The sequence below is a fragment of the Mesoplodon densirostris genome, chromosome 8 (genome assembly GCF_025265405.1).
Source record: "Mesoplodon densirostris isolate mMesDen1 chromosome 8, mMesDen1 primary haplotype, whole genome shotgun sequence".
Taxonomy (NCBI): Eukaryota; Metazoa; Chordata; class Mammalia; order Artiodactyla; family Ziphiidae; genus Mesoplodon; species Mesoplodon densirostris.
In genome coordinates this window covers 670,809-686,267 of record NC_082668.1, presented here as the reverse complement: position 1 = coordinate 686,267, position 15,459 = coordinate 670,809, and the positions used below count along the sequence as shown (strand labels likewise).

Genomic DNA, 15,459 nt, shown 5'->3' with positions numbered 1-15,459 from the left:
CACCTGGGTTTTAACAAAGGGGCAAAGGCGACTGAGTCAACAGAGAACCTTGGGAGGTGACAGCCAAAAGGTTTTTATTTGAGTGGCGGTCACATGAATGTATGCTTGTCGAAACTCAGAGCTATACACTAAGATTTACTGTATGTAAATCACACTTGAGGGAAAAAGCCCCAAATAACAAGCCTAACAGCAAATTTTCTACACTGAATATGTAGGCATCCGAGTTGGAAAGGCCCTTCAGTGGTGGCAAGAATCAGAGACATACAGGTATGTCTACATACAGGTGTTTGCTAACCTGCCACACAGACAGGGTGTGTGGAGGCGCCCAGCGTGACAAGAGGACGGACACGGTGACCCTGCTGGGCAGTGCTCACCTTCTCCTCTGCCAGGTGCAGAAGCTGCTTCCGGGCCTTCTCCACGTCTGAGGACGGGCCCCTGATGACCACGGTGTCACTTCCCGAACCCTCCACGGGGAAGTGGATGTGGACCCCACCACATTCCTCCATGATGGAGCGGATGAGGCGGCCCTTGGTGCCGATGAGCGAGTTGTGCAGCTTGGCAGGGATGGAGACCTCCACCTCGGCTATGTTGGCCTGAAATCACACACAGCACGAGTGAGCCAGGTTTTTGTGTGGCGGGCAAGGGCAGACACGCCGCGGAGGGAAAGCTGTGACGTCACACAAGATGTCTCCCTCAGGCGCCTGCAGCAGAGGCAGGGCCGAGATGCCCGACGACCAACCCCCACAAGAGCCCCGTAAGCAAGGACCCTGCCTCTACTCAAGGCGGAGCACCAGGGATTGGATTCACCTCCCACGTGACACAGCGACAAGACGCCAGAGACAGGAAGCTGACAGGCCGAGCCTGGTCCCTGCCCCCGGCCAAGCCCCTGCATCAAGGATGCAGCCCTGACCGTCCAGGGAGAGAGCAGCCCCCAGCACTGCAGGCTCACAGGCTGAACGTGCAGGGAGACCAGCCAGGCCAGGGAAAGGCCGCCACAGACCCAGGACTAAGCGCTGCTGTGATCCCACCTTACAAATCTAAAAAGCAAGTCCGAAAAGGAGCAAACTGTTTTAAAGTAACCTAACGAAGCTCAAAGATATTTATAGAAATGCAAAAATATCCAGCACCCACCAAAGTAAACTTCATAACATCTAGCATCCAATAAAAAAAAAGAACAAACCGGACATGCAAAGAAGTAGGAAAAAACAACCCATCACAAGGAATGAACAATGGAAAACAACCCAGAAATGACACAGATGTTAGGGCCAGCGGGCCAAGGACACTAAGACAGGTATTCTCATCACTAGACTACACAAGGTCAAAAAGCCAAAGGCAGGGCCTCCCTGGTGGCGCAGTGGTTGAGAGTCCGCCTGCCGATGCAGGGGACACGGGTTCGTGCCCCGATCCCGGAGGATCCCACATGCCGCGGAGCGGCTGGGCCCGCGAGCCATGGCCGCGGAGCCTGTGTGTCCGGAGCCTGTGCTCCGCAACGGGAGAGGCCACAGCAGTGAGAGGCCCGCGTACAGCAAAAAAAAAAAAAAAAAAAAAAAAGCCAAAGGCAAGGCTGAATGTGTCAAGCATAAAAACAAATGGTTGAAACTGAACTTGTAGAGGTGAAGACAACATATGGAAAGAGAAAAATATACTTGGTGTAATCACAGATCAGACATTGCAAGAAACTAATGAATTTGAAAACTGTTTAAAGGAGGAAAAAAAGCACTCCTCCTCCCCAACCAAATAAAAAAAGCACTGGTGGACAGCAGGGCAAGGTCAAGCTGCCTAACACCAGGTAATCTGAGTTTCTGGAGGACAGTAAAAAGTAATAAGAAATAATGACCCAAATATTTCCAAATTTGATGACAACTCTAACCTCACATATCCAAGAAGCTCGATGAGAGCTTCGAACTCTAAAGAAACATGAATGAAATTACACCAGGACACATCATAAGTTGCTAAAAGCTGGTGATATGATCATCAAACAGGCAAGAGGAGCAAGGATGACATCAGGTGTTTCGTCAGAAACCACATTAAGTGAGAGACACTGAGGCAAAGCCTCGAGTGCTGAACGAAACCCGCCAACCTGAGGATGTGGAGGCTGGTGGGGATGCCAGATGGTGCAGCCACCGTGGTAGACAGTCTGGTGTTTCTTACAAAACCAAATGTTACTTTTATGATACGATCCATCTTATTACTTACTACTAAGTAAAAGAAGCCAGTATGAAAAAGGCTACATGCTATTCCAACTATTTGACATTCTGGAAAAGGCAAACTATGGGGCCAGTGAAAAGACTGGTAGTTGTCACGGTTTGGAGGGAGGGAGGGATGAACAGCTAGAGCGCAGAGGATATGTTGACGTGGGTATATTTTCTTATTAAGATGCATGTAGGGTTTACGGTATGTCAACAAAACACAGCGGCGGGGGCAGGGCTGGATGCCCACTGTTCTCAGTTCCTTACACTGCGTTTCAAGCAGCATCAAGTCACCTGAAGGCAGGCTGTGGTAAGTTGAAGATGTATACCAAACACCCTAAAGCAACCACTAAAATAAAACAGAGGTACACCCAATAGACCAAACAACGAGGTTAAAAGGAATCGTAAAAACATCTAACCCCAAAGAAGGCAGAAAAGAGAACACAGTGGATGGGACAAAGAGAAACAAACAGCAAGACAGTAGGTTTAAATCCAAGTGCTCGACGTGAAATAATCACACTGAGGGGGCCAGGGGCCGGGGAGAGGGGAGGAAGGAACTGTTACTTGGTGGGGACAGAGTCTCCGTTTGGGAAGATGAAACAGTTCTGGAGGTGGCGGTGGTGACGGCTGCACAACAGTGTGAATGGCCTTAGTGCCACTGGACTGGACTGGACATGTAGAAGTGGTTAGGGTGCTGAATTTTGTTTTTTTTTTTTTTTTGCGGTATGCGGGCCTCTCACTGTTGTGGCCTCCCCCGTTGCGGAGCACAGGCTCCGGACGCGCAGGCTCAGCGGCCACGGCTCACGGGCCCAGCCGCTCCGCGGCATGTGGGATCTTCCCGGACCGGGGCACGAACCCGTATCCCCTGCATCGGCAGGCGGACTCTCAACCACTTGCGCCACCAGGGAGGCCCAGGATGCTGAATTTTGTTTTTCAAACTTCACAGTTTTAAAAATGGAAAAATTATAGTCACATTAAATGTAATTTACTTACTAAGTGTATGTAATAAAACTTGCCATACATACCACACAAACATAAATCATTACTAATGTGATTGAAACGTAAACACTTTTATTTAAAAGGCAGAGATTGTCAGACTGAATAAAAAAGCAAGCTGCCTAAAAGAAACTCACTTCGATAAGAGAAAAAGTAGATTTCAGAGAAAAGAATATTACGAGGGTTAAAAGGAGATCATTCTACAATGCTGCAAATTACGTATACTAGGAATGAGAAAGATGACATTACCAGAGACAGGAAAGAGATAATATGTGAACATTAAGAAAATTTTTATGCTAGTTAACTTGACAACTTAGATAAAAGAGGAAACCCCTTGAAAGACACAAACTACAAAGCTCACACAAGAAGGAACACGACCTCCTGTGATGAAGCGTCACCAGGCAGTGAAAAGCAGCACCGACACGTGACAACGTGGTGAATCTGAAAGGACCTGTGGTCTGAGAACAGCGAGGCCTGCGTGTGGGAGGAGGTGCCACGGTTCCCCTCACACAGTGAGGCAGGAAACTCACCCCAACCCACGGCGGCGCGGAGACCAGGGTGGATGGGGGGGTGCCAGGAGCCCAGTGGGGCAGAGGCGGGAGTGAAGGGGGCCGAGGGCATTTCGGGGTGACGGTGCGCGCTATCTGGACTGTGGAGGTGACTCCAGGGGTCAAAACTTACACTGTACACTTTAAACACGTGCAGTCTCTTGCCTGTTAATTTTTCAAAAAATTGAAAAAAATAAAAAAGTAACACCTTCAGAACGGGACGATTTCCAAGCACCTGAGTGGGACAAGCGGCAGGCATCCCTCGGTGGCCCACCCAGCCCCGCGCCCCAGGCCCCAGGCCCCGCGCCCCAGGCTAGAGCACCCCGCCACACAGCATCCCGTTACCAGGTCTTTCTGGATGGACAGAATGCGGCTCCGGGCGGCCTCGCAGTTGGCTCGCTTGCCTGTGATGATGATGGTCTCCGAGTTGCTGTTCTCTGCAGGAAGGTCGATCTTGGTGTTGCTTTCTTCCCGGATCTACAAGGAGCGAGGGGACCGTGAGGGGCTGACTTCCCAGGGCTGGGCAGCAAGGCTCCCTTCTTCAGCTCTAAAGCCAGAACAGCGCAGGGCTGCGGGGGCAGGGGGGTCAGAGCCAAGGCTCGGGAGACACGCCGGCCGGTCACCTTTTTAATGTTTGCACCTCCTTTCCCAATGATGTTCTTATGAAACTGTTTGAAGATCGGAACAGAAATTGAATAGCTATTTTCCACCTAAAAAACACAGAAGATGGTACAATTAACCGTCGCACTGTAGATTGACTTGTCCTTCTTGTGCCTGAAGGTGGGATGGGATGACAGGATTCTGCGACCTACTTCTTTCCCCGCCTGACCTCCAGAGATTTGTCACAGGAATAGGTGAGACAACTTAACCAACAACTGACCAACCGGGCGTGCCAGTCAGCTACCGCAAAGTCCCTCGCGTGAACAGCAGCCTATGAGAGCGCCTGCGATCTGTTACACACGTGTTCTACAATCCAAAAGTGCCTGGACACACACCAGCTCTGTGGGTGTCACAGCCATGAGCAGAGCTGCCTGAGGATGGGCAGAGGCCGGGATGCCAGGCCCAGGAGAGAGCTCAAAATGCACATCAAGGCAGCAATCCCCACCCTCCAGGGCAGCGCTGGGAAGCCCTCCCCATCACCTCTCTGAGGAGGTCAAGTCCAAGCCCCCGAGAACCCCTGGAAAGCATGGGGCACCTGCAGCCCTCCCACCAACCGCCCTCAGCACTTTTCAAACTGCCTCTTCGCATTCCAACTTTTGAGGAAGATAACAAATCAATAAGTGACGTCACAGGCTACTTGTGTAAACCTCTCTTCTCCTTACTGGATGGGAGAATTTCTCTGCCTAGGTATCTGAAGACCCCTCAAGAAACAAAGCAGGGACTTCCCTGGTGACGTAGGGGCTAAGAATCCGCCTCCCAACGCAGGGGACACGGGTTCGAGCCCTGGTCCGGGAAGATCCCACATGCCGTGGAGCAACTAAGCCCCTGCGGCGCAACTACTGAGCCTACGCTCTAGAGCCTGCAAGCCACAGCTACTGAGCCCACATGCTGCAACGACTGAAGCCCAAGTGCCTAGAGCCCGTGCTGCGCAACAGGAGAGGCCACCGCAGTGAGAAGCCCGCGCACTGCAACAAAGAGTAGCCCCCGCTCGCCACAACCAGAGAAAGCCCGTGGGCAGTAACAAGGACCCAACACAGCCAAAAATAAATAAATTTATAAAAAGAAACAAAGTAACTCTGCAGGGGAAAAGGATCTCTGCTGGTCTAAATACCGTGAGAGGGGACTGCCCCAGTGCCTGAGCGTGCTCCCCGAAGCAGGGGGTCTGGGGAACACCCCCAGCCCCCTACTACCCTTGACACTGTCGCACAACAAAGGATGGAAAACGTCCCCTTACCAGATCTGCCACCATCTTCTGCATGTATTTTGTGCATTTTTCCACCTCATTCTTGGGCCCTCTAAGCTGGACAATATCGCTTTTCTGTGCTGGGTCTGGAAAGTTGATGATGACCTAGAACAAATCATCAGGAGACCAAGTTTGATTATTAGCGAGGACTGGATTCTAAAATACTGAATCAAGAATGTCTTTGGGAAACCTTTACCTCTGGGAATTTGTCCCGAATTTCACGGATCCGTTCACCCTTCTGCCCAATGATTGTGCGATGAAATCTCTGCTCAATGATTAGATCCTTGGTACGCTCGTTTTCCTAAAAATACAACTGATCACAGTGAGGGGTGCCCAGGTGCACCCCTGCCGCACTGCCAGGCGTCAGTGGCTGGCGAGAGCGCACCCCTCGCAGGACACCTGCTCTCTCCAGCAATGCCCACACTGCATGTTACTCTGGTTGTGTGTTATTCTCCTGAACCAAGTAGAACGAAGAAACGGAGTGGAGGACCCTTCACCCACAAGTGCTAGTGCAGCGGCTCAGCCAGCCGTTCTACCCAACGGGAGGGCTGCGAGGCGTCACGCTCTGCACAGCCCTCCTGAACACTGCGTGGCCTGGACCGTGTCCCTGTGCGGACGATTAAGGAAGAGTGGTTCAACACAGGGCACTGAACCCGTGTGGCTCTCACCCTCCTCCAGAGGTCCGATCAAAACGTGGGCAAAATACAAGAAAACGAGCAGAGCTGGAATACAGGGACAAACACTAACAGCCAACCAAACATTTCAAACAATTCTGGGAGGTTCTGGATCAGACTGGCATCAGGTTGACAGAGAAACAAGGGTTCGGTAACCCAGGACCAGGATAAGACACCCCAGAGCAAGGATATATGTGTCTGCATTTGACTCAGAAAACCAAGAAACGTGTGTGAGGGCTGGTGGCTTAGTCTCAGGGACGGGGAACAAGGCACCAACCCCCAGGCCGGGTGTGCAGATAACCACACAGCTGTGCTTCTTGACCGTGGCTGCACACGAGAATCACCGCCAGAAAAGTCATCACTGCAGTTGGGACTCTGGGGTGTGGCCAAGGCTGAGCACCCAGAGCCCTAGCACCTCCCTAGCACTACATGGGGCCCTGGGGATGGGGGGTAGTGAAGGAAACTCGGTACCAGCAAGTCACACCCGCACCGGCCACCCTCTAGGATGGCACAGGAGGAAGGTGCTGCCACACAGACACAGCCCCAGCCGCAGGCTTACCATGCGGGAGGCGAGCTCCAGCAGCTCGCGCTTGGCCTGCTGCACGCCCTGCGGGTCCCCCTCGATGCGGATCAGGTTGCTCTTCTCGCTGTCGGGAGGGATGCGCACAGACACCTTGTACTGGTCTTTGATTCTGTTTACTGAAGAACACAAAAGGACACACACAACTGGATGCAGAATCTACCCTGCTCCACCAGCGACTCACAACGCGGCAGGACAGGGCTAAAGCCCTCCCTGAAGCTAATCACTCATCCCATAAGCAAAAACTCCACAGCAAGACCTTCCCTGTTCTACAAGGAGCCAGGTATGGACCACATGCTGGCACCTCCCTGAGAACTTCCAGCGTCCTACGGCAAGGGCCACTCAGTGCCTGAGATACAGCTGGTCTGGGCATGGCCAGGGCATTTCTAATGTGGAGACAGACAACTACTGTTCAAGTAAAAAAAAATTACTCTCAAAAATATAATAAAAATAAGAAGCCATTAAAAACCAGAAGCTCCCACATTCCCTGAAGATAAAAGCACCCCCATCGACCACCTTGGAGCCCATGGAGGCCATGCTGTCTGAGGAGACTCCATCGTCAGCTCAGCTCCAGCACGAGCGCTTCACTGTCTTTGCAAAACCAGTGGAGTTGTTGACAACCTCCTCCTGTCACCTTCTCTAGACAGAGATCCAGGCTCCCACACCCTGGGGAAGCCTCATCACCAGGAAATGGGGTCGGCATTTTGCCCACCATGTAGTAAAGGGGAACCAAGCTCCTTAGAGGGTCGCCAAGGAGGGATGTGAGCAAACACGGACACAGCCATGAGCTGACCCGCTCGGGGGCTGCTGTGAGGAGCTGCTGTTCCAGGGTGGAACCACACAGGACAAGAGCCAAGGACACAGAAGCTGGGTGGCAGATTTTAGATGAAAGAAAACGAAGGTGAGGAACTGAACCAGAAGAAAATGGAACAGACACAATTCTCTGAACAACGCAAAGTGGCTCTGCACTTCTCAGGGAGCAGAAACCAGAAATTAACATCAGAACTGCACTTGCTTACATTTTCTGTTTAAGAAAACACTGCAGTTAAACAAAACAAAACAAAACAAAACAAAAAAAAAAAGAAAGAAAAGCAAATTTATGGTGTGTGCAAATTTATGGTTCAAGCAGCATTGACTGGTGTCACTCCCTGTGGGCGTTTGCCTGTTGTTTAAAACGCTCCAGAACCCACAACTGACACCAAATAAAGCAGCAGCAACTAGCTTATGTTTACTCTGAACAAAGAATGGACTGCATAGGGCAAAACCCAAGAGGGCAGGCACACGGAGGCGTCCTACCTACACTGGCGGGGTGTCCGCTACCTCACCTCCACCAAAGGTCACACACAGGGGACAGAGCTGTTCTCAGGACTGGTGAGCACCGTGATGCCTAGAACGGCACTGAAGTTAAACTGAGCAAAGCAGTGGATTTCAAAAAACATCCGGCATCCGCGGATTCAAGCGGAGCGCTCACTCGGCACGTTCCAACTTGAGCCGGTTCAGTCCCCGGCTGAGCCTGGGCTGGCCAGCCCAGCAGGGGCGTGGTCAGTGGTGCATGTGAGGATGGCAGACGGCAGACCCCACCCCAGCAGGTCTGGCTGAACTGTGAGGACACGGCCCCCTGCATGCCTTCACTACCAGGCTCATCACGTTCACCTCTAGACCCAACAGCTCCAGGCCAACCTCGGCCCTGGGGGAGGCCCCGGCTAGGAGTCTAGGCCACCCCCCAGCTGGCGCTCTGCTGAGGACACCCCGCCTGCCCTCTGCGTGCCCCCCCTACTCACTGTTGGCCCCGTTCTTCCCGATGAGGTGTCTGTGGAACTTGTGGTCAATGTTGATCTCCACGTAGTCCATCCGGTTAATCTGCGGGAGAAGCACAGAGCAGGACACTGGAGACCAGAGTCCAAGACCTAGGCCCAGATCCGCAGACAAACAGCAGAACCAAAGCCCGGGAGCCGGCAGCGGCTGCCCTCTCTTCCCACTCAGCTGTCAGGATCTGCTGCAGGACCGTCCCGCAGGCACCCTCGCAAGACCCTCCTTCACAGTACGGTTTCGTCTACCCACAGCTCTCTCGGACTTCGGCCAGCTTCCAGCTCTTTCAGAACTCGCCACTTGCTGACTGGGCCCCTCTCCCGCGCCTCCAGGGCCCCCACGTGAGGTCTGACTGGCAAGTGACAGGATTACGCCCTCTGCCCACGCGGCCAGCCCCCGGGGCACCTTACCAAGTCCTTGACCATGGCTTCGATCTGTTCCTGGGCCACGTTTACATCCTCTGTGGGGCCTTCCAGGGTGATCCTATCCTCGCCCTCTGTGAACTCGATGTGGACCTACCGCACCAAAACAAGAGTCGGCCCACCGGGACGGCACAGCAACCTCCTCTGAGAGCCTGGGCTGCTCTCCCGGGGCAGCAGGCGATCCACAGACACCAGGAGAAGTTGGAAAGGCGGTCTGGGGATGACCACGATTTTGGTACTAAACACTGTGTGGGAACCGCAAAGGCCTCCCCACTGTGCGCCACCAAGACCACTGGCATGAAGCACATCAACAGCTCACTGCTCACGCCTCCCCGGTGTGCGAGGGGGGATGAGACAGACAACAACGGGGGTGAAACGTTACCACCACCGCCCCCCCACCCCACCCGGCCCAACACACCAGGTGAGGAATAACGCACAGGGAGGGCAACCCGGGAGGCCAGCGCCACGGAGCCAGCCCCGCTGTGGGAACCAGGACTCTGAACAGAACAGGAACGAAATACGACGCACGCGTTCTCTGCCAAGGTTACTGGACCTACTGCCGCCCAAAGGACAGAGATGCAGAGGGCAGAAGGCCCACAAACTCCACCTCCACACGATTCGTGTACAAGTTCTGCTCCACGAAATTCTCAGATGTAACTACTCACAGGTTACGACACCGTAACAACTAAATGAGATATTTCTTGAGATATTCATTAAACTTAGCAATACACTCTTTCCCTGGTTAAAAAGACCCAAAGACGTGACACAGGTATTTGAAAAAACGTATTCTGCTCACCCTGGGCTAACCACGGAGCAGCTGACTGTCACCCACAACAACTGATCTTTAAAACACGTGCCCCGGTCTTCAAAGGCACCCCTCCCACAGGACAAAACCAATGTCAGAAATGGGAAGACAAAGATCAACTCAACGCAGCAGACAACAATTTGTTACCTTTGGCATCTGCTGAGTGATTTTGGCCAGGTTCTGCCCTTTCTTGCCAATGATGAAACGGTGAAGCCAGGAAGGAGCAGAGACGGAGGAGACCGTAAAACTGTTGGCCTAGGAAAACCAGGAAACAAACCCGTGGGTCTGCAGAGTCCAGGTTTCGTGAACACAAAGCCAGGTGGCTCACCAGGGCTCAGAGACAGGTGAGCGCTCCCCTCCCGACGCGGTCCCAGGAAACGCTAATCGGAGTCTCCCCACAGCGAGCAGTTACCTTGGCATAGACCTCAGTCAACGCCTGCCCCAGCTTTTCAGGCTCGCCACGAAGTATCACAGTCTCTGAGATGCTGTCTGAAGGCGGGATCTCCACAGAAACTCCAGTTCTTTCCAGGATCTCCTGCAGGGAGTTGCCCTTGGGCCCGATGACATACTTGTGCTGGGATTTCTTCACCTCTACCGCGATGGTTGTGGTCTTCTTTTTCTAAGTACGAGCACCGTAAGGGTGTCAGAGGGAAGGGCAGGGAGCAAGACACGGGGCCCCGACTACAGCAAGTGAGCCCCGAAAAGTGAAGACGATGACCAGCCAATCCCCAGAAAGTCCACTAATCAAGGACTGGGTTTTCTCCTCAAAAGAATTACTGCAGAACTTAAGTCAAGCCCAGAGTAATCACTGCAACTAGGAAGAAACAAAAACCCCCCATCCTCTCCCCAAATAAAGGAGCCAGCGTCGGACCTCAAAGCCCACTGACTCAGGCTAGCAGCTCACCCAAAGGCCTGATCAGCTCTGAGCGGCACGTGCCCAGGGGCACACAGGGCAGGGGGGAGCTCAGGTGGGAATCTGTGGGGACAGCCGTCCAGCAGAGCTTGGCCCACTGCCCCACAGCTACGGGGAGGCACGGGCGCCACCTTCTAACTGTGGAAACTGAAGCTGTCCAGGCCTCAAAGGCCACGGGGCAGGGCTGGGCTGCTCTCTGTTCCTCCTCCTGACTGCTACCTTCTCCTCGTAAATCTTCTTGATGCGGGCCACAGCCTGAGCCAGCTGCTCCTTCTCCCCCGTGAAGACGATCTCGGTCCGGTTGACGCTGGGCGGGGGTATGTTGATGCGTGTCCCCGTCTCCTGCATGATCTCACTGACCAGCCGATTGTACGGCCCCGCGATGAAGGGGTGGAACGCCTTCTCTACTTCCAGCCTCTCCACAGCACGTTTGTCCTGAGAGGGAAGGACAGAACCATGAGGGCACAGATCTGGGCCTCCCAGCGGTTGGGGCAAGGCCACCATGCACACCAGGCCCGTGGCTGGCCACACCTGCTCGGCGGAGATGAGCAGGACCTCGTGGCGAGCTTTCTCGATGCCCTCTTTGGTGCCGGTGATCCTGATCTGATTGCTGGCGTCATCTGGGCGTGGGATCTGGATTTTGGTTGCAGTTTTTAGCTCCAAGTCTTGCAGTTTCTCTCCATTTTTGCCAATAACAAAGCGATGGTGTTCTTTGGGAATGGCAACAGTTGCTGAGGCCTACGGCAGGAAAAGAACCAAAGAAAACAAAAACGTTTGCAGGTTCCGAAAAAGCATGTTTTTCCACGACATTCTCCCTGGTTGGAATGCCATCTCCACCTACTCTCACCTTGCTAGCCCTAACCCGCCCTTCAGAATAGTCTCAGGTTAAATTGGGGAAGCAGGGCCAAGCCCCAGGCTAGAATGAGTTCAAACGTGACACAGACCCATGGTCCTGCATCACCCCTTCAGCCATCATAATCATTCCCTCAGTGTCTTCTCAGCCCAGCTCTAAGCCATCACGAGGACAGGAATATTCAAGAATGGTATGTGCTTGTTTCCCATCTCAGTGATTCCTCACACCATGCTAGGACACAGCAGGAAAGCAGGCACACACTGACTAACCAGATTCATTTTTGTCTCTGGAGCACTGTGTGCTCTTTTTCTTCAGACATAAGCCCTATATGTAGTGATAAACTCTTCTTGCTATCTGTTTTACAACCAGTTAAAATAGACAACTCATTTGAGGAAAGAAAACGACAATAATCCAAATCCTCAAACTGCCACAAATTAAGCAACTTTCTGAAGTCACAGGAAAATCTGGGAGGAAGACAGAGGTTTCCAGTCTTCCTAGATCTATAGAGTAAACAGTCATCAACCAAGAGGACTTTGAAAAAAAGAAAAGAAAAGGGCCAAGTGTTAAGGTTCCCACCACTAGTGCAGCAGGAAGTCACAGACCAGCCAGCTTCCCTCCTTCCCCAAAGGACACAGCTTCACAGCCAACTTTTCAACACTCACAACAGAAATGTTAAATTGTATCACGGAGGCAATAAAAAAGATCCTCACTTCCCAACTAGCACAGAAAGTAAGAGCAGTGGCTTATAAACTATGAGCAAATGAGGTTTATTCTAAAAATGGTTCAATATTAGGAAATCCATTTACATAAATCATCATATTGTTAGATCTAAGGAGAAAAATCAAATGATCATCTCTATAAAATCAAAATCCTTTCATGATAAAAATATGCAAGAAAATAGAAATCAGTGGATGTATATTTTTTTAACATGACCAAATATACATGCACTCTCAGCCCCAGAGCTGTATTTGGCAGGAAAGCTTTGGTCATTAAGGCCGTGCACTGTCCACAGCCACTGCCAACCTCCACCGGAGTATTTCCCACGAAAGGAGACACGAAAAAGCAGAGCTGACACGAGGCTGGAGAGGAAGAAGCACATGACTGCACACAGGGGAACCCTGGGGAAAACCACTACTTTACCCAACTGTTACTGTCCGTAAGAGGAAGAAAAAATTAGGACCCAGACTCAGCAGCTTTAACTCATACTGACAACACATGGTTAGAAGATGCAAAGGGAAGACCACTCATCTCAGCAGCTGGACACAAAACATAGCAGGTGGAACATGCATCCCACAAGGCAGAGCACAGCCCTGGGTGATCTAACACCGTTCTGAGCAAAAAGCTGATGATCAAGTTTGCAGGGTAGAACAAAAGGATTTTGAATAGAATGGACAGGAAATCCTGAAAGAGAACAGTACAGGAGTGGTGGCAGTAACTGGACTAGGTATTAAAATATAAAACCAATAAAACAGAGAACATGAGCACATGGAGAGACAGACCAACTCAAAATCTAGGAACAGACCCAAGTTAGTATGAAAATTTAGGACGTGATAAGAACTGCCACTCAAATCACTGCGGGGAAACTCTTTTAAAATTGGTGTTGATGACTTGATAGCTATATGGGAAAGGATGTTTCTGGATCTGTATGTGGCACCATTCACAATAAATTCCAAACAGATCAGGACTTGAAATATAAGAACACCTTTACAAGCACCAGAGAAAATAAGAATAAACTTTCTTACTACCCAAAGTAAAAAGAAACTTTCCTAACAACAACTCAAAAAAACAAAAGATTAACGAATTTTGACTACAAAAGAATGAAACTTTCACACAGCAAAACATACCAAGATCAAAACCCAGGTGGCAAACTGGGAACTGTATCTGTAACGTGTTACTGATGCAGGGTTTGAAGAGCCTCACTGCGTCCAGCAGGACGGAAACCTTTACCTGGAGAGCAAAGGGCAAGAGACCAGTGCACAGGGGAAACACAGATTAAAAGTATACGCAGCTATCTTTCAGAGTGCAGAAAGTCCCAGTACCTGATGGCCCTGGCAAGGCTTTGAGAAAGCCAATGGGAGGACAAACACACGGCACCTCAGGGGAGGGATCCGGCCATGAAGGCAAAATTACAGACGCAGATACCCTCTGACCCAGCCATCTCACCTCTAGGAAATCTCTCCCGCCATAACTGGGTAAAACAGGAAATAGCAGGTGCACAAGGTGTTTAACTGTGACATGATTTGTTAAGAGCAAATGTCTGGAAGTCACCCAAGTGCCCATCAAGAGGAATGCCTGGACAAATCATAGCACACCCACAGAGCACTCTGCAGCTGTGTAAAGAAACGAGGAAAGCCACTACCTGCCTTGAGGCAGACTGCTCCAGGATGCACTGCAGGAAGAAACGAGGTGCAGAACAGGGTTCACAGCAAGTTAACCTTTTGCTTCTATTCTCAAACCAAACAATGGAAGAACAGCCCAAAGACCAAGAATGGTCACCCAGCAGGGGAGAAAGGGGCCAAGAGGACCTCATACGGCTCTGACTTTGCAATCATGGAATATTTAAGTATTTTTTAAAAACTGAAAATAAACTAAAAACAAATGAACCTAACTATATATCAAGATGACAGCATAACCTTAATAGAAAGAGAAGAATTACTTCACTGATTTAAAACCCCCACGATCTTTCATCTTAATTAGAAGTATGTGTTTGAACTCATGCAACTTCCCACCATAAACATCCAGAATTCTTGGACAAACAACTGATTTCAGGTCTGTGGAAGGAAATGGCTAAGGTTAGTCTGTGTTAGAAATAAGGAAGTGGTTCAAGATGAACAGTTATGTCAGAAGGTGCAGGGTGCCTCCCTGAAGGAGCTCCCGTGGGCCAGAGACAAGGCAATTTCTGCATAAAGAACTAATCAACACACCAGAAGTTCATGATGACACTGAAAAGACCCATGGACCCAAGATGCCAGAGTGTCAATGTGGTCTAAAAACTAAGGGGAAAAGGATCTTTTTAAAAAATAAATTTATTTAATTAATTTATTTTTGGCTGTACTGGGTTTTCGTTGCTGTGTGCGGGCTTTCTCTAGTTGCAGTGAGGGGGGCTACTCTTCGTTGCGGTGCGTGGGCTTCTCACTGTGGTGGCTTCGCTTGTCGCGAAGCATGGGCTCTAGGTGCGTGGGCTTCAGTAGCTGTGGCACGTGGGCTCAGGAGTTGTGGTTCCGGGGCTCTAGAGCACAGGCTCAGTAGCTGTGACGCATGGGCTTAGTTGCTCTGTGGCATGCGGGATCTTCCCGGACCAGGGCTCGAACCCATATCCCCTGCATTGGCAGGCGGATTCTTAACCACTGCGCCACAAGGGAAGCCCAGGATCAATGATTTATCCTGCACGTCCCACCCGGAGGTTCTTCATCAGAATACCCACTAATTCAGGAGGAGGAAGAGACCAGAAAGCCATCATTCGCGACCCCAAGTGAATTCAGGAAGCGATCAGCAATGGCTGACAGAACTATTAAGCAAAAGATTGGTCAGGAACCTTATAATGGATGGATCTGCTGAAGACAAAGTCTACGGATCAATCAACCTGAGTCTACGGATCAATCCTGGAATCAACACCAAGTACAAAAGCACTACCCACACGTTTTCTTGCCAAACATACAAGCTGAACATGAAAGCAATCGAGAGCCCCTAGATCTACCCTCCAATTTACAGGAATAATGACGGACCGTGGAACAAGCCAAACACCTGCTTGTCCCTCCAGAACAAAT

General features: G+C 51.0%; 1 protein-coding gene across 4 annotated transcripts in view; it reads right to left on the bottom strand.

The window, feature by feature from the left end:
* Window positions 1–15,459, bottom strand: part of HDLBP (high density lipoprotein binding protein) — a 69,204-nt gene that overhangs the window by 10,845 nt on the left and 42,900 nt on the right. For all 4 annotated transcript variants that reach the window (XM_060107281.1, XM_060107282.1, XM_060107280.1 and 1 more), the window contains 12 exons: window positions 11,371–11,577; window positions 11,059–11,274; window positions 10,339–10,545; window positions 10,074–10,181; window positions 9,110–9,214; window positions 8,672–8,750; window positions 6,870–7,009; window positions 5,833–5,937; window positions 5,628–5,741; window positions 4,357–4,443; window positions 4,079–4,210; window positions 375–593 (listed from right to left, as the gene is read on the bottom strand). In XM_060107281.1, the coding sequence (XP_059963264.1) occupies window positions 375–593; window positions 4,079–4,210; window positions 4,357–4,443; window positions 5,628–5,741; window positions 5,833–5,937; window positions 6,870–7,009; window positions 8,672–8,750; window positions 9,110–9,214; window positions 10,074–10,181; window positions 10,339–10,545; window positions 11,059–11,274; window positions 11,371–11,577 (1,719 nt within the window). The remainder of the gene's footprint in view (window positions 1–374; window positions 594–4,078; window positions 4,211–4,356; window positions 4,444–5,627; window positions 5,742–5,832; window positions 5,938–6,869; window positions 7,010–8,671; window positions 8,751–9,109; window positions 9,215–10,073; window positions 10,182–10,338; window positions 10,546–11,058; window positions 11,275–11,370; window positions 11,578–15,459) is intronic.